Genomic DNA, 21,466 nt, shown 5'->3' on the forward strand with positions numbered 1-21,466 from the left:
CTCTTTCACTGAGACCCCCAGTTACTTAGCAACAGTACTCAGAGGTCCTGGTTCAAATTCAGCCACTCCCAGGATTCCAGTGGTTGAATATTTGGATGAGCTGAGTCAATCAATGGTTGGCAGCACTGGAACCTCTACCTGGTTTGATGAGCTGAAAAAAGGAGCCGGGCACCCAGGAGTATCCCTGGGCTGAGTGGTGAGGCTGTGCCAGATGCAGGCTGAACTGTGGGGGAGGAATGCCCTAGGCTGGGTAGGGGAGATGGAAAACATGGAGAGGGAGAGGGAAGGGGGAGCAATGGGAGCACAACCGGCTTTGCAGTCTACTCCCTCCACCTCCCTGAATATCCGGGACCCTGATTCTGTGCAGGTTAGAGAAGCATCTCCTGAGTGTCAAATGAGCTCTCTCAAAGATCTGCTGCAAGGACCAAATGAGAAAACACATGTGGCCAGGCACAGTGCCTCAGGCCTGTAATCCCAGCACTTTGGGAGGCTGAGGCAGGAGAATCGCTTGAACCTGGGAGGTTGCAGAGAGCCAAGATCATACCACAGTACTCCGGCCTGGGCAACAAGAGCAAAACTCCAGTCTTAAAAAATAAAAAAATAACAAAATAAAAAAAAACCCTTAGCTGGGCATAGTGGGGCATGTCTGTAATCCCAATGACTTGGGAGGCTAGGGCAGGATTGCTTGAGCTGAGGAGTTTGAGGTTGCAGTGAGCTATGATCCTGCCATTGCACGCCAGCCTGGGAGACAGAGCTAGATACTGTCTCAAGAAAACAAACAACCACCACCACCAAAGAAAGCACATGTAGGAAAGAGCCTGAGCCGTGACCATCACCCAAACTATGACCATCACTTGACTGATGCTAAAACACTTCAGATCTCAAAGGAGACCAGCACCAAGTACTCTATCAAGAGCGGTGTGGCCCATCTGTGTGGTAAAATCTCCCACCATGAGAATCCACACAAAGGCTTGGAGGGTGAACAAGATAGTGCAGTGGGACAGGAACAGGGCAGCTGAGAGCAATTTTTAGTTAATTTATTTTGTTTTAGACAGGGGTCTCACTGTGTTGCCCTGGCTGGTCTTGAATACCTGGGCTCAAGCAATCTTCCTGCTTCAGCCTCCTGAGCAGCTGGATTACAGGCACGTGCTAGAGGAGCCTTTTTGATATTAAACCTGATCTTGAAGTACAGGGAACCTCAGGAAGCCCTGAGCCACTGAGTTCCCTTATAAGCTTCCAAGGTAGAAACACAGCCAGTGGCTGCACCTCCCAAGACGTGGTCAGCCAGGCCAGGGTGACAGAAGGGGGTGAAGCCGGCACTTGGTAAAAAGATTTGCTGATCTGACTGAGAATATGGAACCCATCAGCAAGATGACAAGTTACTCAGGGAAGGGCCATCCTCTCCCTTCATTCTTCCTGGCGCTTGGTATTTAACCGCAAGAGGATTTTTACTTCCTGCTTAGGGAGGGAACTGGGGCTTCCTGGGGAGCCCTGTGCTTCCAGGGGCATGTGGAATGCCAGACCCACTCCCTCTAGAGGCCTCTTGTGAAGGTGGAAGAGAGAGCTGTAGCCACAAGCCACTGATACAATGCAGTATAAGGAAAGCGCGACCAGGGCTTCCTCCCAGCTACCCCCGCGGAACTGTGAGGGTGGAAACAGGAGAAACGGCATGGGGCGCCTGCTATGATCCTCCAGGAGGTGGCAGGCTCCCAGGGGCTGGATAAGCTTCTGAAAGACAGAGGGCCCAGGCAGTCTCCTTAAGAACCACGGCCCCTGTGCTGGTCCTGTACGGATACATTCTTGGTTCCACCTGGCGGCTTCCAGACTAGCCTGGGAGGAGACCTGTCTGTGTGCACCCTGTTCAGAGATACAGCTCTATACCCTGGGAACTGGGTCTAGACCACAGATAGGGGATGCCAAGCAGGCAGCCTCTGGGACCCCTGTGCTTTTCTAAGAAGACTGGCACAGGATGGGCCAATTTCGGCCCAGGGCACCACCTAACCGTTCTACCTTTGGGTTCTCCTATGGCCGGGCAGGAACTGAGGCCCCAGCTGCAAAACCAAGTTGAATGGAAATTCCTTTGGAAATGAGCCGACACAACAGACATGCAGACAGAGGGCGGAACATCAAGACCCATCAAGATACATGCAGGCACCAACACAGGTCTCCCACAACGGATGTTTCAGAGTCACAGCTGCCCACCCCACCCCACCCTTGGTGCAAGGCCATCTCAGTGTCCCCAAGGGCTGCATGAAAAAGGACACCATGCATCAGGCAGGGGACGGTAGAGATGGCCGCCTTACTTGGACCTGGCCCTTCCCCATGAGTCGGTCCGTGCTCTCGCCGTCCTCCTTGGGAATCTTCGTCTTGTTGTAACACTTTTCGTAGCACAGTATCCTCAGGGTCTGGGAGCCCTCCAGCTCTATCTCAAATTCCTGCAGGCCAGAGGGAGAAGGGAAGTCCAGTGTGAACAAACAGGTCAATGTTATAGCTGAAGGGTCCTCTGAATCCAGGCTGTCCCTGTCGCCCTTGCTGGCTCAGAGGGACCGATGCCTGAGACCCTCCCTTAGCCCTGGGACGCATGGAAATGTTCCCTGTAAGCAACCCTGGCATGAGACTGTGGCCCAGCCTGGATGCTTCCAGAAGCTCCGACTGTCACTCAAACCTAATCCAAACTCCTTACACCAGCATCTCAAAGTGTGCCTCACAACCTCCAGGGTGCTTGTTAAAAGATATTTCTATGGGCTGGGCATGAGGGCTCACACCTGTAATCCCAGCACTTTGCGAGGCCGAGGTGGGCAGATCACTGGAGACCAGGAGTACGAGACTAACCTAGCCAACATGTCTACTAAAAATACAAAATTTCTACTAAATCTCTACTAAAAATACAAAAATTAGTCGGGCATGGTGGTGCATGCCTGTAATCCCAGCTACTTGAGAGGCTGAGGCACAAGAATTGCTTGAATCAAGGAGGCAGAGGCTGCAGTGAGCCAAGATCATGCCACTGCATTCCAGCCTGGCCAACAGTGTGAGATTCTTCCTCAAAAAAAAAAAAAAAAAAACCCACAAGAAGAAGAAGTTATTTCTATGGACTCTGAATGATAATGATCTGTCAATGTAGGTTCACTTTTTTGGTGGTGAGACTGTTCCGTAAGATATTATCATGGTGGATACACGTCATTCTACATTTGTCAAAACCCATAACGTGTAACACCACGAATGAACCCTATCTAATGTCAACTATGAACTCTGGGTGATAATGATGGGTTAACGCAGGCTCATCAACTGTAACTCATGTCCCACCCTAGGGTGGAATGTCCATAATTGAGGTGGGGGGCAGCGGCGTACATGGGAACTCTTTGTTCTTTCTGCTCCACTGTGCTGCATACCTAAACCCACTCTTTAAAAAATGAATTCTATCTAAAAGGAAACAAAGAGTGATCCTTGGGGTTGACACAGGAGGGACAGGGACTTGGAGGAAAAACTGCTCCCCTAGCTTTCAAGTTGTCTGCATGGGTGTGGTGTGAACCCTCTCCTCCGCCACCCTGATGGTGCCATTGGTGAATCTGCACTTCACACCAACGTGTGTGCACGTGTGGCTTCTTGCTGGGGAAATGGAGGAGGGTGAGGGAAGAAGAAAGCAGCAGGAATTTCTGAACCTGAATGGAGGAGTGGGTGGGTGGGTGTGTGTGTGCACCAGGAACATGTGAGTGTCCCCAAGCCCAGATCTTCATGGACAGTGAGGGTGGTGGAGGTGACCTGCTGCAATCTAACCCTCATGACTTCATGCCTCCCTGGAGCTTCCGTAGATGCCTGGCACCTGAACCTTTTGCACACTGCTGCCTGGCACCCTCTCTTGTTGTCTCTGCTGGGTCGTGGCACTCTTGGTCTCTGCAAAGGCTTCTTCGATGGACCCCATGTGGCTCTTATACCCCCTGTCATCACAGCTGCCACTCAGCCCTTTCTGCAGGGATGTCCAGGTAGTTTCCTGAGCTCCTTGTGCCCTCGTACTATTCAAGCAACATGTCTAAAATGATCAAAGAGTAGTGGATGCTGAGAAAGGAGACCTGGGTTCCAGCCCCACTGCTCGCTCCACCAGCCTTGTGACCCATGTAGACCAAGCAGCCTGGGGGCTCCTGGCTTCCTCCTTCGCAGGAGCGGGGGTGTGAGGCAGCTCTCTGCAGGCCCAGCTGCCTCTACCTGCATCATCAAGAATGAGCCCTTCCAGGTCACAACTGCTGCAGAAGCTGGGAAACGGCACCTCTCATGGATCTGGGACTTAGTCATTAAGGGGCTCTCTGCAATCATTCCTCGACTCCCGAAGGGGCAGGGCCAAATGGCTATGTGACTCACATAGCAGCTCTCCAAGGTGGAGGAAGGCACTGCGACTCACAGTACAAGCCCAACACCCCGAGACAAGCAAGCAGGACCCTACAGTCCCTGCCCCAGCCCCACAGCAGAGCCCCAGGCTTCCGGAAGCCAAGAGGGTCACGGGAGCTCATTCCAACTTCTGTGGAAAAACACTATGGAAACCTACCAAATAAACAAACGCTAACAAAGGCAGACAAAAAGCCTTTTTAAGTCTCTTTCCAAACACTTCTCCAGCAAAATAGGCGGCTTCTTTGTGATGGCGGGCTGGGTAAGGTTTTCAGGAACAGAGATAAAATCTCTTGGACACGTCACCTCCTGGCCCCCCAGTAGATTCCTGGAATTCAGCAGCACTGCCTTCAGGGGAAGCCCTCAGGGAGCCCCTGAAGGTTCAGATTCTCTCCAGTGGGAAACATCCTGTGCCCCGGCTGGCAGGCTGGGCCCTTGTGGCATCAGCTCCTCACCTCGTTCCAGTTTGGCTCAGCTGTGTCCCTGTAGACGCGCGTCTTTGCTTTATTCACAAAATACCCAAAGGAATCCACCTCCAGGGTGCAGTACAGATCTGTGGGGAGAAGGGAATATGGAGAAGGTCACAGCTCCTCTCCACATCACCCACATGGTCTGTAAGAGCAGGTGTTATTTGCAGAATCAGAAAAAAAATACAAAAGTTTTTAACTTTTCTTTTTAAAAATTCAACACCTAACGGGGGTCTGGCATGAGCACCAGCACCTCATGCGATGCCCCTGCCTGCTCTGTGGAATTTCCCTGAGGGCAGCTGGGAAACGGGACTTCCCACAACATTCATTCACTCAGTCAGTCCACAAACCCCAGCTAAACCCCTGTGATGAGAAGGCCCCTGCACTAGTGGGAACAGAGAGGTGTACATGCCATCGTTACACAGTGATGCCACAGCAGAGGCCAGCCGTCCTGGGGGATGTGGGAAGCTCCTGCATCCTACAGAGAAGACCCTGCTGTAAGTATTATGGGGCAAAGAGTCAAGGCAAAGGGGACTCCAGGCCACTGTGGGGCACAGGAAGCAGCTCAGTGCTGGGGAAGTCATGGGGTGCAGGGGGAAGGGAAGGAGGCAAGGACTGCAGAAGAGCGGGGCTGGGCTGTAGGTGCTAAGTGGCAGGGTGGGGGTTATGTTTTAGAAAAACTACCTGAGACGGGGGATGGAGAGGCCTGGTGGTGGGGACCCTTGCTGCAGGGATGTCCAGAGCTACGACGACCAGGGAGGAGACCACAGCCAGGGCCTGGCCAGGCAGCCAGAGACGATCAAGAAGCCTCACTGATGGAGAATGGCATTTAACGGAGGGAGAGCGGACCACGGTTTCCGGCTTGGCCACGGGGATGGATGGTGGTGCCCCTCAACGGGACAGGACAGAGGAGGAACAAGTTTGGGGGCCATGAATAATAGGTTTGGTTTGGGGATGCAAGGTTGAGTGCATGGGGCAAGGAAGAGATAGAAAGAAAATAGGGAGGCAAGGACAGACAAGTCCGGGACCACGGGGCAGCGTAGGGTGTCACACTGTACTGCTCACAGACAGGACCTGGGAGGAGATGCAGGGATGGAGGGAGGCTGATGAAGAAAACACCAGCATTTATGAGGCAGCCAGAGACAGGCCCAGGGGAAAGATTATGTGTGTTACAGTGTTATGAAGGTGCAATCTGCATGTCATGTAATTCATCCATTCCAAGTGTAGGGTTTAAGGATTTTTAGGAAATTTAAACGCGAGTGCAAACAGCACCACAATCTTTTCACGACACTGCTCTGACCTAAAAAGTCCCCTTAGGTTCATCTGCAGTTAGTCCTCTCCTAACCCCATCCCCCAACAATCCCTGGTAAGCTTTCTTTCTCCACATTTTGCTGTTTCTGGGAACTTTTTTTTTTTTTTTTTTTGAGGCGGAGTCTCCCTCTGAAGCCCAGGCTGGAATGCAGTGGCCCAAGTGCGGCTCATTGCAACCTCTGCCTCCCAGGTTCAAGCGATTCTCTTGCCTCAGCCTCCCAAGTAGTTAGGAATACAGGCACCCACCACCTTGCCTGGCTAATCTTTGTATTTTTAGTAGACATGGGGTTTCAACATGTTGGTCAGGCTGATCTCGAACTCTGGAGCTCAAGTGATCCACCTGCCTCAGCCTCCCAAAGTGCTGGGATTACAGGCATGAGCCACCGCACCCGGCCTCTAGAAACGTATACAGTGCAACTGACGTGTTACCAGCCTCTACTGCTCTGACAGCTCCAGTAGCTGGGGCTCCCCACTTAGAGGAGAAAGAAAAAAAGTGTATTATCCATCCAGCTCGACAGAGCAGCCAAATCTGTTCTGCTGTGGGGTGAAGCCGCACTGCTGACAGCCCTCCTAGCTTGGACCCAAGACTCCTAGGCACCCCAGGGGATGTCTGTCAAACTCCTTCCAAACCCCTGCGATTACACGAACCACCTGCAGGGGACAGCTCACCAGCTCCCAGGATCTGAGACAGGCTAGGGACAGGGCAGAGGCCACTGCGGGAAAAACAATTCCACACCCAGAAGGCATCCACAAGCACAAACACTCCACAGCAGCCAGGGGTCAAAGGTGCCCCGTGGTCATCTGAACAATCTCCCTGTTTCCCCACACCCTGCCCGATGAGTCCTTCCTGGGTGGAGGCCCTGGCTCGGCCACTGCAACCTTCCTCCCCATACCAGTACTTACTTGAACTCTGCTTAAATCCAGTGGCTGAGTGGACGATGACATTCAGAAACCCATAGAGCCCCGGAGACTCATCATCTGTGCAAGAGACCAAAGAGGTGAGCTTCTGTTGTTCCGGGAAAGGGAGGCAGGTGACAAGCTAACTCTTCAGAATCAACCACCCGGTGGACACCGCGTGGCTGCCGTCTGCCCAGCACAAGGCAAGCCAGTGTCATGGGCCAAAAACATACCCATCATGATTTCTGTCTTGGGGACCTCAGGATCCAGTTGGTTTCACAACACAGGCAAACCAGTGACCCAAAGTGTAATAAGGTTCCAAGGACAGTAGAGGGGGTCGGGGTGACGTGGGATGTGAGTGGGGTGTGTGTGGATACATGTGCATAGTGTATGCTGTGTGTGTGACTGAGCATACGTGCAACAGTGAATGCAAAACTCAGCTTGACCAAAAGTGCCGGCTGGCAAGTAGCTGGAGGAGAGGAGGGCTGGGAGGACGGGAGTGGGGCCAGATCCAAGGCACAGAGCATCTGAGAAGCATCTGCTGCAGCCTCGTGACTAGGAATAGAAGTTGTGCATCTCCTCAACCACCCAGCAGCAGCCACTCAGGGAGAAACCGCTCTTAACCCACCTCGTCCACTCCTGGGAGGAGACAAGAGGCCCTAATAAGCACAGCTCTTCCTTCTGTACCAAAGTCCACTAGTCTCAACAAAAGTGCTAACAGGAAGGGGGGATCAGCCTTCGGGCTAGCTGCCCGCCCTCCCTACAGGTGCCCTGTACACAGGAGGGCGGGCCCACCTTCCTTGTTGATGGTCAGCGGAATGCTGTGGACGGTCTGGAGTTTCACACACGAGTTGGTCAGCATCTGCAGCTCCACGGATGTCAGGGAGAAGCTTTTGAAACCTGGGAGGTTGGAAATGAGGTGCACCAACTGGTCAGTCTGCTCCTTGGCCCTCTGGCACCTCCCGCTGGACCCCCACCACACCCTGGGGAAGGGGCATGGCAAGAACTGGTGCCAGGGCTTGGGGGCTCAGGAGAGGGCACTCGGCTCCCAAGTGCAGTGCCGGTCTGGCAGCAGAGCGAGGTGTGGCCTTGGAGAGCCCAGGCCTGCAGAAGTCTTAGCATGAGACTTACAAACACACATGTCCCACGCTACCTATGCACAGACATGCGGCAGGTCTGAGAATGAGCGGCTGGACTGGGAGCATCTCCCTGTGAGGTCTCCCAGACAGCAGCTTGGCTCTGCCCCTCCTCTGCTAACACAGGCCCTGTTTCTCCACCAGGTGAGGAAAAGGGGCTTATTTCTGGGCATAATGCTGAACAGGCTACAGAGGCTGCCACTCTGGAAACGGCTGGGGCTTCCATGTTATGACACAAGCACTGGCAGGGCTGCCCCGAGATCCGTGTTCCTCCAGGCCACGGTGGCATTGGGGGCTGAGATGTGGCTCTGCATAGGTGAGAATGATGAGCCTGAGGGGGTGGGAGGTCAGGCCAGGCCAGAGGCATGCAGAGCCCCAGCCCAGCATTCCTGTGAAATACGCTGCTTGGCAGGAGATGGCCTCCCCTGCCAGAGGGACAGTGGCACACAAGAGTCCCAGTGGGAACATCTTGGTAAGGATGGCATGTGAATCCCAAACCTCCAAGGAGGGAACCGGGGCTGCCTTCCCCAGTGACACTGCCAGGCGGGACCCGAAGGAAGGAGCACCCTGACAGAGGGAAGTGCCCAGAGAAGGAAGGGGCTGCCCCAGACAGGAGGGAGTGCCCCTGTGCTGAGAGCCGGCAGCCCTGGCCATATGAACAGGGCAGTGGGGCCAGCGCAGTGTGGCTGCCCAAGTGGGCCCAGCCAAAGGCCCCTTTAGCATCAGCACCTGCTGGGGCAGGGAAGGCCCGGGGGTGGGGAGTAGATGAGGGGAAATGGGGGAGGCCAAGAAAATGGGGTGGTCCCAGAAAGGCCTAGGGGGCAGGCCGGGGGTGGGGTGTATGGGCAGCAGGCTGGGGGCAGATGGCAGGGGTGTGTGTAGGGGTGGGTGTGGAATCGGGAAAGGACCTGGGGAAGGGGGATCACAGGGCAGTGGGGAAATGAGTGCCCAAGGGATGGGGGCAGGATAGGCAGGCGGGGAGACAAGAGGCCTGGGGGCCTATCAGGGCGGCTGTCTCCAATGCAACACTTCACTTGGATAAAACCCCTCAAAATAAAGAAGGTTTAAAACCACAGGAGCTGCCAGCCTGGCCCTAATGTTTTGAAGCCCAGACCTTCTCGGGACAGAGGATACTCACACTTCTTCTGCTGCTCCCGGATGTTCTCCCTCCACTCTGCACGCTCATAGTCAGAGGAGATCAGGAACGTGTAACTCTAGGGTGGACGAGAAGAACACACCCAGTTATCTCTGCCCTGGCTACGCGAATGCCTGGTAGGCCCGGGGCACCTCAGAGCACACAACTCATACCTCCAGCTGGCTGGAGCCCCGTGGCCAGCTGTGCTCACGGCCTGGCATGTCGCTTCTGGCACTCCCTACCCTTCCTGCCAGCTGGCTGCCACAGCACCTGTGGCAAAAGCTCTCACCTGAACCACATGGGTCAGGGTGTGATGCTGGCAGAGGGGCACAGCTTAGGGACATGGAGGTGACCAGGTGGGATCTGCAGAGGTGAAGATTAATCCAGACCTGACCTCCTGCATTCAACCCACAAGCCCCACCAGCAGAGCCCACCAGCAGCCTCTCCTGGCCAGGCTAGAAAACAAGTCATTCTGGACGTTGACAGATACGTGTTGACAGGAGGGAGAGGCCCAGGTTACAGATGGCAGCAGGAGCCAGACTCAGGACAGAAGATGCGTCTCTGGTCCTCAAGGTCCCGGGACAGCATCCCTGTACCAAGGGCCAGGTCTGCACCTGCTAGGCTCCCCTGCCCTATACCCTCCCCAGAGACCCTGCCCACTCCCAGTTGTGGAAGCTGAGCCAGCTGCCACTCAACCTGGCGGCTACGGCCCAAAGCCCCAGACAAGGGAATGAGTGTGCTTGCATGCACCATGCTGGACAAGCCTCTCTCAGTCTGGGGTGCGTCCAAGTGAAAACGCGCTGCCATGAGGCAGTCAGGAGCCCATCCCAGGCTGGGAGAGCAGGAGGGGCCGGCACAGCAGGCACTCACCTTGCCATTGCGGCTGTGCACCCTGAAGGCCATGCTGGGAGACATGAGCAGCAGCAGCGACTCCTGCTCCGACAGCTTCTTCTTCAGCCTCTCCGTGGCCTTGCTGCCCTTGTTCGCCCTCTGCGGGGAGATGCCACAGCCTCACCTTCCCATTCCAGCACCCCACACAACCCACTCCCACTCCATCCATCCCCACCCACCAGCTGCATTCAGCCTGCAGAGGGCGAGAATCCCATCTCTCCACTCAGCACAGCCCAGAGCCCCAGACTGCAGTTGCTGGTGGCCTTTGGAGGACAGAAACAGCCTTTTTACAGGGTCAAGGCACGGCACAAGCTGCAGGACATGCTCAGTAAACCTTTTTTGTAGGAATTAAGTCTTTCCTCTCGTAACGGCGGAAAAAAGAGACTTTTACAAACATCCCTGCCTTTCATTTTCCCAAATTCAGACAATGTCCAGGAGGCCGTTGTGACCTAGAGGGTCCCTCACCCCCTTCCTAATCCAACTAGGTTTCAGTATCGGGCCCCCTGGGCATGTTTGTGGAGGTCCCAGCAGAAGGCCAGACGACTGTCAACAGAACCTGGATGGGAAGGCCCTTCCTACGCTGAGCTGCGTGTTTCACTCTAGAAGCCACTATCCCTGGGGAGGAGAAAACTGTGCTGCCTGTCACCAGGTAGGGCTCCATCCTATCCCATCCCCCAAAGAGCTGAACATGGAGAATACAACAGTAACAGTCAATAGGCCTCAGCTGCTCTGAGCACTGGCTCCCACTATATGTGGGGACACCCTACCTTGGAGGTCACAGTCCCACAAGGATGCACAATAGAATGTTCACCCCAGTCTTGAAGCTCCCCGTGTTCCTAAGTATCCTGGGTTTGGGTACAGCAGGCTGGACAGCTGGGCAAGGGCTGAGGAACTCCTGTCCTGCTGCATCCACCCTACCTGGGCATCCCTGGACCCAGGCCTAACCTTCTTGCCACCCGCCTCCTCTAGCCTGGCTAACCTTTGATTGAGGGGCTCGTCCTTGCCATTTTTATAGTCTTCAAACATCTCTGGAAAAAACCAAGCACCAGTAGTCCTGAATACCTGGAGGGGTGGCACTCTCACCTGGGCCTGGCCCACATCAAGGTAGCTTGCATGGGGGACAGCCAGCACCTCCCCCAGCCCCGCATCCTGGACTACTCCAAGCCCTCCACTGTCTGGCTGTGACTTTCTCTCTGGTGACTCGGTACTTCACCTGTGTAATGCAACCACACAGCAAAGGACGCAGCCTGGGTATCAGGAGACCACACACTCGAACAGCTCAAGCCCGTGGCCAGAGGTGAGAACCCAGAAGCCTCTCTCCCGCCCAGCTGACTGAGCTCCCGTGTTCCTGCTGCTTCCTTAAAAGGACCATCCAGGCATTTGTCTGTGAACTTACAAGGGATCACACCCTGTTCCATTATAAATACTGCTAGCTGTCATGTGCTCTTTCTCTCTCTGACTCTTCACTTCTGCCTTGTGTGACCCAGGGACAGAAGACTGCCCTCCCTACTCATGGCACCTCCTTGTCCAAAACCTATAGGTAAAATCTCTGAACTTGTTTCGTATTGTGGTGGTGTGCTTCTGAAAAACTAGGAGGTGTTTGCTTAGGTTAAGTTTTCCCCGGGGATGCCAGTGAAAACACACAATCAGGCTCCCAGTGCCACAGCAATGGTCAGGCAGACGTAAACTGGACCCAGTTTAAACTTGCCAGTATAAACAAGTTTCTCTTGAGAGGGACCCCCAGTCACAGGTCAGACAACCAAGTATGAGGCAGTCCACCAGGTGCAGGAAGTATCCCGTGAAAGGCACATTGTAGTGACCATGACTAGTTCCTTTCGTTTTTCTGGAGGGCTGGATTGGCAGCCGCTCTGGTATGGTGCTCCCCACTGAGTTGGGGGTTCTCAGAACTGGGCACCTACCTGTGCCCAGATGCCAGCCCTCCCAGAGCTGAGAGCTTACATGGGTCCCAGAGACCAGACCTGGGGCCCAGAGGCCTGATGCAGAAAGCACCCACTGGCCGGGTGCGGGGGCTGCTGCCCACTCAGACCACGCTGAACCCGGCCCTTGCTCCCCTGGCATGCACCTTCTCTCTCTGGATGTCACTCTTGATCTGGGAGATCTTCATCTTCAAAGCGTCCAGCTCCTCGTCCGGCACCAGGGGGATGTTGGGCACTGCCTCCGATTCGTCCACCATCTGGAAGCTGAGATCCGTGAGCGGAATGTACCATTTGCAGTCATACTGCTGGGTTTTGCTGGGGATGGGGAGAGAAGAACGTTCACATGCACCGGCTGCCTTCCGTGGTTGATGTCACTGCTGTGAAGAGGCCAAGAGCCCATGTTCCTGGCCATACATGGTTTACCTGACCTAAAACCCAGCACGTGTTCCATGGAACAGACTGGGATGAGGCCACTGGCAGGCACTGGGATTCCTGGGAACTGTGATTCCTGGGAACAGACACTCTGAACATGTGACCACAGGCCCCAGGCATCTCAGGAGTCTAGATCCACCTTATCCTGAGCTGGCCCTAAGGTTGAAGGCTCATGTGGGAGCATATCAAGGCTCCACGATGACGGGACAGGACTGAAATCCACCCCCAGGGCCATAGAGTTTGAGGGACTACAGATCTAGCTGGTCATCCCCTCGCCTGACAGATGGGGGAACTAAGGCTGTCCTCTGAGTTGACTGATTAAACCTTCTCAGCAGGGAAACGGCAGGATGCAGGGAAGAGCCCCGTGCTGGTCCTTCCCAACATGGCCCTCTTTGCTCCGTTCCAACCTGGTGCAACCTGGGTGAACCCAATCCCTGGAGGGAGGAGGGAAATGTGTGCAGGCCTGTGCCGAGAATAACTTAGAAGCCACCACCAGGCACGGGGAGATAGAGGCAGTCACCACCCAGCACTGCCTGCAGCCCCTGACCTCACGCTTCCCGGATGGGTCCTGAGGTGACCTTTCTGCAATGGTGCCGGAAGCCATGGTCAGGTTTACCCCTCACTACGGGAGTCAAAGCTGGTCACCATGATGCCTGATGACGTCTCCAGATTGCTAGTAACAATCTTTAACCTTGAGCCTGGCATTGTGCTCAAGTGGAGCCGGAATGTAAAGACAGGGCCCTCCATGTCCTGGAGCGTCAGGGGGAGGTCACCGCCGGGATGGGGGCCACATCGTCACTCACCCTCCACTCTGCTTCTTGAGCTTGGTGCAGAGAAGCAGGTCGGTGAAGAGGAAGACGTGGCGCAGCTTGCGGGCCCCCTCCACCAGCTCCACCATGAAGCTGTCCTTCAGCAGCTGCCGGTGCTACGAGCACAGGGAAGGCGGGGTCAGGGCAGCCTGGGGTGATGGGTGGGGTGTGTTCGGCCCTCCCAGCCCAGCAGGAGCAGGCTGACCCAGAGACTTTCTCTCCCTGGGAAGATTTCCCTCCCTCCACATCTGACCGTCACACCCACTTTCCAGAATGTTTTGTTCACCTCACAGTCCTGCTAACAGATCAGGGCTTATGTGTAACTTCTTTGTTCAGCAAATTTCCCAATCCCTCCTGTGTGTTCCACCTTTGGAAGAGGGTGGGAGGGTGGGGGAGATGGGGAGGTAACGGCTGTGGGTCTGGAGGGGCACAGAGCCAAGGGAACAGTCTGCTGTGAAGATGGGTGATGGGAGGGCCTGCTTTAAACAGGGAAGCCAGTGCCTCTCTAGGGTGGCAGCAGAGAGCCAGAATGGGCAACAAGCCAGCTCTGCCAGGAACAGGTATTTCTGTAGAGGGACCATCTCAGGCACAGGCCCCTGTGGTGGGAAGAGATTGGTACTCGAGGTAAAGATGGGGCAGTATGGTCTATGGGTGGAGATGGGCCCAGTGCACTCTGAAAAGTGGCAGCCCTCGAGGTCATGGCAAGGGTTGGGCCTGGTTCTGAGGGCAGCAGGAACTGGGGGTCTCACATCTGGAACTCCTAGTCCTCCCAACTAGCAGGATGGATAGGGTCCCCGGTGTGCAGAAGCTGCACCTCTGACACCTGCCTGGATACCTGTGGCCTGAGAAGGGTTAAAGCGGAGTGCAGGTGGGCAGCACAGGGCAGGGAGCATAGGCTAATAAGCCACGTGCCTTTCTGCTTCTTGGTCTGCATCTGAAAGGCAAGGGTAGGTCCTTTTTGCTCAAGGGGCTGCTGAATGGGCATGTCTAGGTAAGTCACCCATGCCTGGTACCTCACAGGGTTGGGCACTGTGCCGAGGGTACAGGGATAGGAAGAGAGGCCGTCGCAGCAAGCCTTCCCCATGTTGGGACCAGTGCACGAGCACATCGCCTGAATTATTTGATCCAGTCGCTACAACAGGCTTAGGCAGGTCCTTAAGGAGAAAACTGAGCTTCAGCGAGGTACACCCTCTGTTCCAGGCAGTGCAGAAAGCGAGGGGCAACATTCAGAGGCCTCTACCCTCAGGAGCCCACAACCTCGTGGGAGAGAGACCAAGTGTTTAGTGGGCACCCAGCCCACCTGGTCTCAGGGAAGGCTCACAGGGGAGGCACATACAACAGAGGGTGTGAAAACCCAGTGTCTCCCCGCAGGCGGTGCACCTGTCCCCACCTCGAGAAGTGAGGAGGCCCTGTACTCTCAGGGAGTCAGGCTGGTCCTAGAGTCAGACCAGGGGCCTCGCCCTGCTGTCAGTTGCCGCCTGAGGTTCTTCTCGGGGAGCCTCTGTCTCTCTGAACTTCCCCCATTCTGGGGCCGCAGGCAGCAGAGCTCCCCACTGGCAAGTACAGCCTGGGCCAGGTCTCCGACACTCTCGGGGTGGAGGCTTCACGTCACCATCATAAGCAGATTGGCTCACGACAGCCAGCTGGCTCTTGTGAGGGGGAACCAACGACTTACGCACGGGCCGCTGGTGCCCATAAGTGGAAGGGTAGGAAGACTGCCGGCGTGCCAAGGCCATGACTCATCGGCACTCACCCATACCCTGCCTGCCGAGGGCAGACAGCCGCCTGGTGACAACACCCACGGGAAGCAAGAAACTGGACGTGTACCTGGAGAAACATCATGTAGAGCTGGAGCGCTGAAGCCAGGTAACCCAAACTGCTGCATCTGCAGCGGGGACCAGGTCTGGGTGGGGTCCCAGGACACTGAGACCAGGACACTTCTCTGGTCCTTCGGGAAGGACTGCAGTATGTCCTCTTGGCAGGGACACAGCAAACGGCCTCCTGGCCTAGGAGGAGGGGTCTCAGGCGCCTTCCCTCTGGGGACAGTGGCGGGGCTGGATGGCAGCCTTCTCCATACAAAGGCACTGAGCTTCTTGCCATCACCAGCAGAGGGCACCCCATGCTCAGCTCAGAAGCCGCAGACCCAGCTCACTCTGCCTGTGGGCCAGAAATGCAGCTCCCTCTCCAGCAGTGGCTCCCCACAACCCACCTCTGGGGCACCCTCAGCCTTCAGCAAGGCCAGTGAGTGTCACACTAGGCGCCTGTAGCACCCACATGCCAGCATGCCACATTGAGAGGACACAGGCCTGACTCTGGGGAGGATGTGGTCCCTCTGGGGTGCGGGCTGAAGGCCTGGGAGGCTCGGACAGTGGACTTGGCTGGTTCTGGGCTACTCTTTTGATGCTGCCACAGCCTCCCCAAACCCCCACCCACCTGTGCAATTCTCATCTGAGGGAAGCCCGAAAGCCACAGGCACCCCAGCATGTCACAGCATCTTAGGCCCTGCTCTGCAGTGCCTGTCACCTGGCCCCTGCCCTCCCAGCCCACACAGCACCAGCACATAGCTGGCAGGCCCACGTGGTGTGGCCTATGTCACTCCCTGCCCAGATGTCCCTCTCGGAAGCACTCAGCAGCTTGGTCCCCGGCCTGGAATACAGGACAGTCGGCCTTGAAATCAGCACAGGCTTCCCACATAGCCCACCTGAGTCGTCCTCCAGGGCGCACGGCAACGGTGGGCCAGGGTCACAATCCTGACTGCATCCCAAAGCTGGCATAAGGGCACGTGGCTAGAAACCACTGTCCCCAGTGCTCAGCATCTCACCTAGGGCAAACACTCCCAGCTAGAGCTGTGGGACAGAGAGGGCCAGGGCCTCAATGGCCCAGGACAGGGACAGCACCACACTTTGGAGAGCTGGCTTGCTGGCACCGTGGGAGCCTGTGTGTGAGAAGGGCACAGGGGAAGATCCTATGTGTTCTGTGTCTGTGTCTCTGTGTGTCCCTTTGTGCATCTCCATGTCTCCGGGTGTGTTCATTCTCGTGTGAGTGTGAGCGCCTGAGCATGTCCTCATGCACGGAACCCCACACAGACCTGTGGCCTGGGTAGGTGTGTGCCCATGTGTCTCACTGTGTGTATCTCCATGTTTCTATGTGTGTGTGTTTCCAAGCAAGGGCATGTCCCTGTGCGTGTGAGGCCTGTGTGTGTCCTGGTGCAAGTAACCCCGTGTGGGCGTGGGTCCCCGTGTGTGCTGTGGGGCGGGGCAGGGCGGTGGGACAGCAGCAGGCCCCAGCTGGCAGGACAACACTCCCCTTGGGGAGTCCCCCCACATCCCAGGTGGGAAACACCAGCTGGAAGAAACACCACCTGTCTCCTTGAACAACTAAAATCATCATCCCTACAGGAGTCCCCAGAAAGCAAGGGCGGCCAGGACAGCCTGCATCTTCACTGTCACGAGCCTACCCTTCTCATTCTCTGTGACGATGATGCTGGCTACGCTCCTCCATTTCTTGGAGCCTCTGTTTCCTTAAACATGATGGGGTGAGAAAGACTTGTCTGGTGGTATGTTCTCAGGATTAAATGAAACTGACCTGCAGGGTCTCACACGGGGCTGTCACCCTTCACCATGTCCTCTGCAGGTGGAAATGTGACAGTCACAGCTTCCCGTGAATCACACCACTCACTCCTCACCAGGACACTACGAGGCAGGCACCATAACCCTCATTTCTACACACAAGGAAACCGAGGCCCTGTGAGGTCACATCATTATGTGCCTTCTGTCTTCCGAGGAGGGGGTCGTGTCAGGCTGGTGGGCGTGAGGGGCACCTCCTTGCTAAGGGGTCTCCCCTCAGGCCAGCCACCTCCTCTAGCTGTCGCCAGTGCAACATTACCCCCCACCCACAGCCTATCCAGGGCCTTCCCAGGAAGGCCAGTCTGGAAGAACCACACTGTTAAGACTGAAAATTTCTGTCCCCCTCAGAATTCATGCTGAGGCCCTAACTCCAACGGGCTGGTATCTGGAGGTGGGGCCTTTGCGAGGTGAGTAGCCATAGACGAACCCACGGGATGAGGTAAGTGTCCCCATAAGAAGAAGAAGACAGACAGGTCCTTTTCTCTCTCCATGTCCACTCCCAGGAAGGCCATGTGAGGATACAGTCGGATGGCAGCCGTGCTTCTTACTGCCCTCACCAGAACCTGACCCTGCTGGCACCCTGGCCCTGGATCTCCAGCCTCCAGAACTGTGAGAGGTAAAGGCCTGTGTGTGGGCCTCCCAGCAGACAGTACTTTGTTACAGCAGCTTGAACCGACCATGACATGCTCCAGCAACCAGAGACCACGGCTCCATGGAGATGCTGGAAACCTTCCCCAGGTACAAGAACTGCAGTTTGATCATCAACAAATCAGCAGGGCCTTGACTGGTGGGACAAAGAAAAGTTGCCAAAGATGCCCATGTAGCAGCTGAGAAAGTGGAGAAGGAAGACGGCCCAAGTGAAGACCAAGGTGGAGCTGTCAGCTGCTGGCTGGTGGGGTGGTCCTGAAGGCAGCCAGTGGCCTCAGCCCCTGCTACCCTGCCCCCAGAGCAAAGCGCACACCCCTGGAGACCTGGCTGAGTGCCACTGAACTGGCTGCCACTGCCTGTCAGTGGCCCTGTCTATGCAGGGATGTGGCAGAATCCAGAGGTTCAGCAGTGGGACCAGGAGCAATGAGGGTCACCAGGCAGACCAATATACACTGCAGTGGAGAATGAGGTCAAGGGTCCTGCTCGTCCTTACCTCCCTCTCACCTGCTCTTGACTTGCCATCCCTGTAGACTCTCTGGTCCCCAGGAAAGCCTCCCACGGCCAATGTGGCCCAGAAAGTTTCCTATGCTATGAGAAACACTATGCCAGGTGGAGGATAGGGCGGGGCCTGGGAAGAACAATGCTGGCTGATAGTCACAGTCAGGGTGGCTGGTAGCAGCTAGTATTTGCTGAGCTCTTTCTGGGTGCCAAGAAGGTGTGAAAAGAGCATGACGTAAAACATCTCATCTCACTCCACAGAACCCTCCCATGCAGCAGGCTCCAGCTTCACTACTGCCTGGAGAAGAAACAGCTCAGAGGTAAGCAACGTACCCACGCTCCTGGAAGGAATTAGAACTTGGCCCAGACAAGTCGAGAACCCAAGCTTTGTTTGCCAATGTTTATGAAGGGTCCAGAAAGGCCTAGCCCTCGACATGGGCACTAGCCTTGCCATTACAGCTTCTGTTTGGTGTCCAGTGGAGCTGAGAATCCCACCCATCCTGTCTTCACCTCTGGAGTGGGCACCTCCCTCTCCGTAGCACCCCTGCAAACTTTGTCAACAGGTTCTGGCTTCTCCAACAGTTTTCCAACTGTTTTTTTTTTTTGAGACGGAATTTCACTCTGTTGCCCAGGCTGGAGTACAGAGTGCAATGGCGTGATCTCAGCTCATGGTCACCTCTGCCTCCCAGGTTCAAGCAATTCTCCTATCTCAGCCTCCCGAGTAGCTGGGATTATAGGCACGTGCCACCACACCCGGCTAATTTTTGCATTTTTAGTGGACACGGGGTTTCACCGTGTTGGCCAGACTGGTCTCGAACTCCTAACCTCAAGTGATCCACCCGCCCTGGCCTCCCAAAGTGCTGGGATTACAGGTGTGAGCCACCATGTCCAGCCTGCTCTCCAACTCCTTAATCATCAACTGAAAGACCTTGGTTCTCCTCTGCCCAAGCCTCACCATCTCTCAGCCTCAAGCCTGCACTGGTGGTACTTTCCTGCTCTAGGGCCTTCCTGCAGCTCCCGTTTGGACTACTGCCAGTGTTCTTCCTATAAGAGGGGCCTCTGGGATCCCAGGCAGAGAACAGGTATTGGAGGTCATTGCCTGGCTGGCTCTTGGGAAACAAAACATCCAAACTGGATCATCCACTATGCTGTGGAGCCCAAGCCGAGGGGGTGCTGAGCAGCACATGGTGCCAAGGCTCTGAGGAGACAGACAGGCAACCACGTGGGAAGTCATCCAGTAGAGGGATCGGTTATCTAACTGTGAAGTTAATTCAGCTAAACAAATGAGCACCACCCACCAGCCCTCAGAACCCAGGCCTGGAAAGAAACTGTGCCTGCGGGATCCTCTGAGCCTGTTATTTTGGGGAGGCTAAGGAAGGCATTCTCCTGGCAGCACCTGTGGCTCATGGCCCCCAGGTGTACTTGGGCCAGGATGCTGGGAAGCCGGAGCACCTGCCGGCCACCATTCAGCATCAAGGAGCCGTCTGGAATGCAGCCCAAAGTCACTCTTCCCCAAAAAGCACAGCCCTGGAGTCGTGGGATGTGGCTGAAAAGGGCCATGAGATTACAAGAGCCACAGTGGGGGTCTGGGGCTGGGGTGGCTGACCCTGCACAGGGCTCACATCTGGGCCTCTCCTCAATGCCAGACTTGCCTAGGCTCAGCAGGTAGCAATGGGCCGCCTCCCAGGAGGCCCAGTAGTTACTGCAAGAGAACCTCAAAACACCCAGGCCGACAGAGGCAGCTTTCCTCTTGACATCAAATGCCAGGGAAGCCAGAAACAGCCCCAACCCCTTGACGCACTCCCAGCAGCAGCAGCAGCAGGGGATGGGGTAGCGTGTAGAGCTAAAAGGGACATCTCCTCCTCCTTCCTACCTCCAGGTAGTGCAGGAACAAGAGGATGGGTGGAAACGTCCTATTGGCTCACAGAGGAGTAAGGGAGCCAGAGTAACACACCCGAGGGGCAGACAGGTGACCAGGGGGCCTGTGGCCTCACTCGCATCCTAGCTTAGCTACTTAGTGGCTGTGTGACTGTGGGCAAGACACTCAACCTCTCTGAGTCGCAATTTCCTCATATGTAAAAGGGAGATCACCTCTGACCCCAGAGTCGTCATCAGATCTCAGAGGCACGGTTCCTTTCTCCCTTCGGGAATTTGACACTCCATGTCATGTACCAAACTAAAAGATGGGCAGAAGAGAAAAGCTCAGGCCCCACCCCTGGCTGCGAATTCTAAGAGGAAGTAGCCTGGAGCTCCTGCCCCCCCTTTCCTGGCTAGTGACGTCAAAGGAGCTTGCCCGTCACCTCCAACACAGATGGCGGCATGCAGGCAGGTCATCACCGCTCACTTTCATAAAGTCCCTCTCAGGCTGTGAAACCTTTTCAGTCTCAACACCCAGTGGAGGGGCCACGGACCCTGCATCATTGCCCTCAGAGAGCACGGGCACCCAGGGAAGCAAAAGGGTGTCCCCAAATCAGTACACTCTTAGCAGTGAGGGAGAGCAGAACCTGACGGGGCTTCGCCCATCTGGCATCTTTCTTTCTGTATCAAGGACTGCAAACCCACTGGGCAGTGCCAGAGGATACTGAGAGGAGCATGTTCAGGCTTGGAGTGCCCAACTGATTAGTGGCATCTGCTCCAGGAATGGCAGGGGCTGGGGCACAGCACAGGCATCTGTGTCTATCATCCTGGCTTAGCCACCATCAAGCCACCTCCCTCAACATGCCTCGGAGAGAAAGCTCTGAATGAAGGGGTGCTGGTCAGACCCACAGTGACTTTTCTAGAGTCATTAGTCCTCCATCTTGCTTTGCAGTTGAGGCACCCAGGTGACCCCTCCTCAACGAGCAAATGCCCCTCCACCAGGGTGAGGTGCTGGGGAGGAGGCAGATCCAGGCCCTTGCCTTTGTGAAGTGCCCAGCCCTTCTTTTTTTTTTTTTTTTGAGACAGAGTCTCACTCTGTTGCCCAGGCTGGAGTGCAGTGGCATGATCTTGGCTCACTGCAACCTCTGCCTCCCAGGTTCATGAGATTCTCCTTCCTCAGCCTCCCGAGTAGCTGGGACTGCAGGTGCCCACTACTACACCCAGCTAATTTTTTTGTATTTTTAGTAGAGTTGGGGTTTTACTGTATTAGCCAGGATGGTCTTGAACTCCGGACCTTGTGATCCACCTGCCTCGGCATCCCAAAGCACTGGGATTACAGAGGTGAACCACCGCGCCCAGTCGCACCCAGCCCTTCTTAAATTACACTTCCTCCTTGGTGGCCCTGAGACGTGGCCATGGGTAAGCATGAAGTCAGCCCCCATGGG

The 21,466-nt window shown here is 55.6% G+C and overlaps 1 protein-coding gene across 1 annotated transcript in view; it reads right to left on the bottom strand.

Moving 5' to 3' along the window:
- The window catches only part of BCR (breakpoint cluster region), a 135,063-nt gene that overhangs the window by 17,818 nt on the left and 95,779 nt on the right, over nucleotides 1–21,466 (bottom strand). Inside the window, 8 exon segments of the mRNA XM_011956348.1 lie at nucleotides 2,304–2,435; nucleotides 4,833–4,930; nucleotides 7,059–7,133; nucleotides 7,848–7,952; nucleotides 9,327–9,402; nucleotides 10,194–10,313; nucleotides 12,298–12,466; nucleotides 13,387–13,508. Coding sequence (XP_011811738.1) covers nucleotides 2,304–2,435; nucleotides 4,833–4,930; nucleotides 7,059–7,133; nucleotides 7,848–7,952; nucleotides 9,327–9,402; nucleotides 10,194–10,313; nucleotides 12,298–12,466; nucleotides 13,387–13,508 — 897 coding nt within the window.

The sequence above is a fragment of the Colobus angolensis genome, unplaced genomic scaffold (genome assembly GCF_000951035.1).
Source record: "Colobus angolensis palliatus isolate OR3802 unplaced genomic scaffold, Cang.pa_1.0 Scaffold415, whole genome shotgun sequence".
NCBI lineage: Eukaryota > Metazoa > Chordata > Mammalia > Primates > Cercopithecidae > Colobus > Colobus angolensis.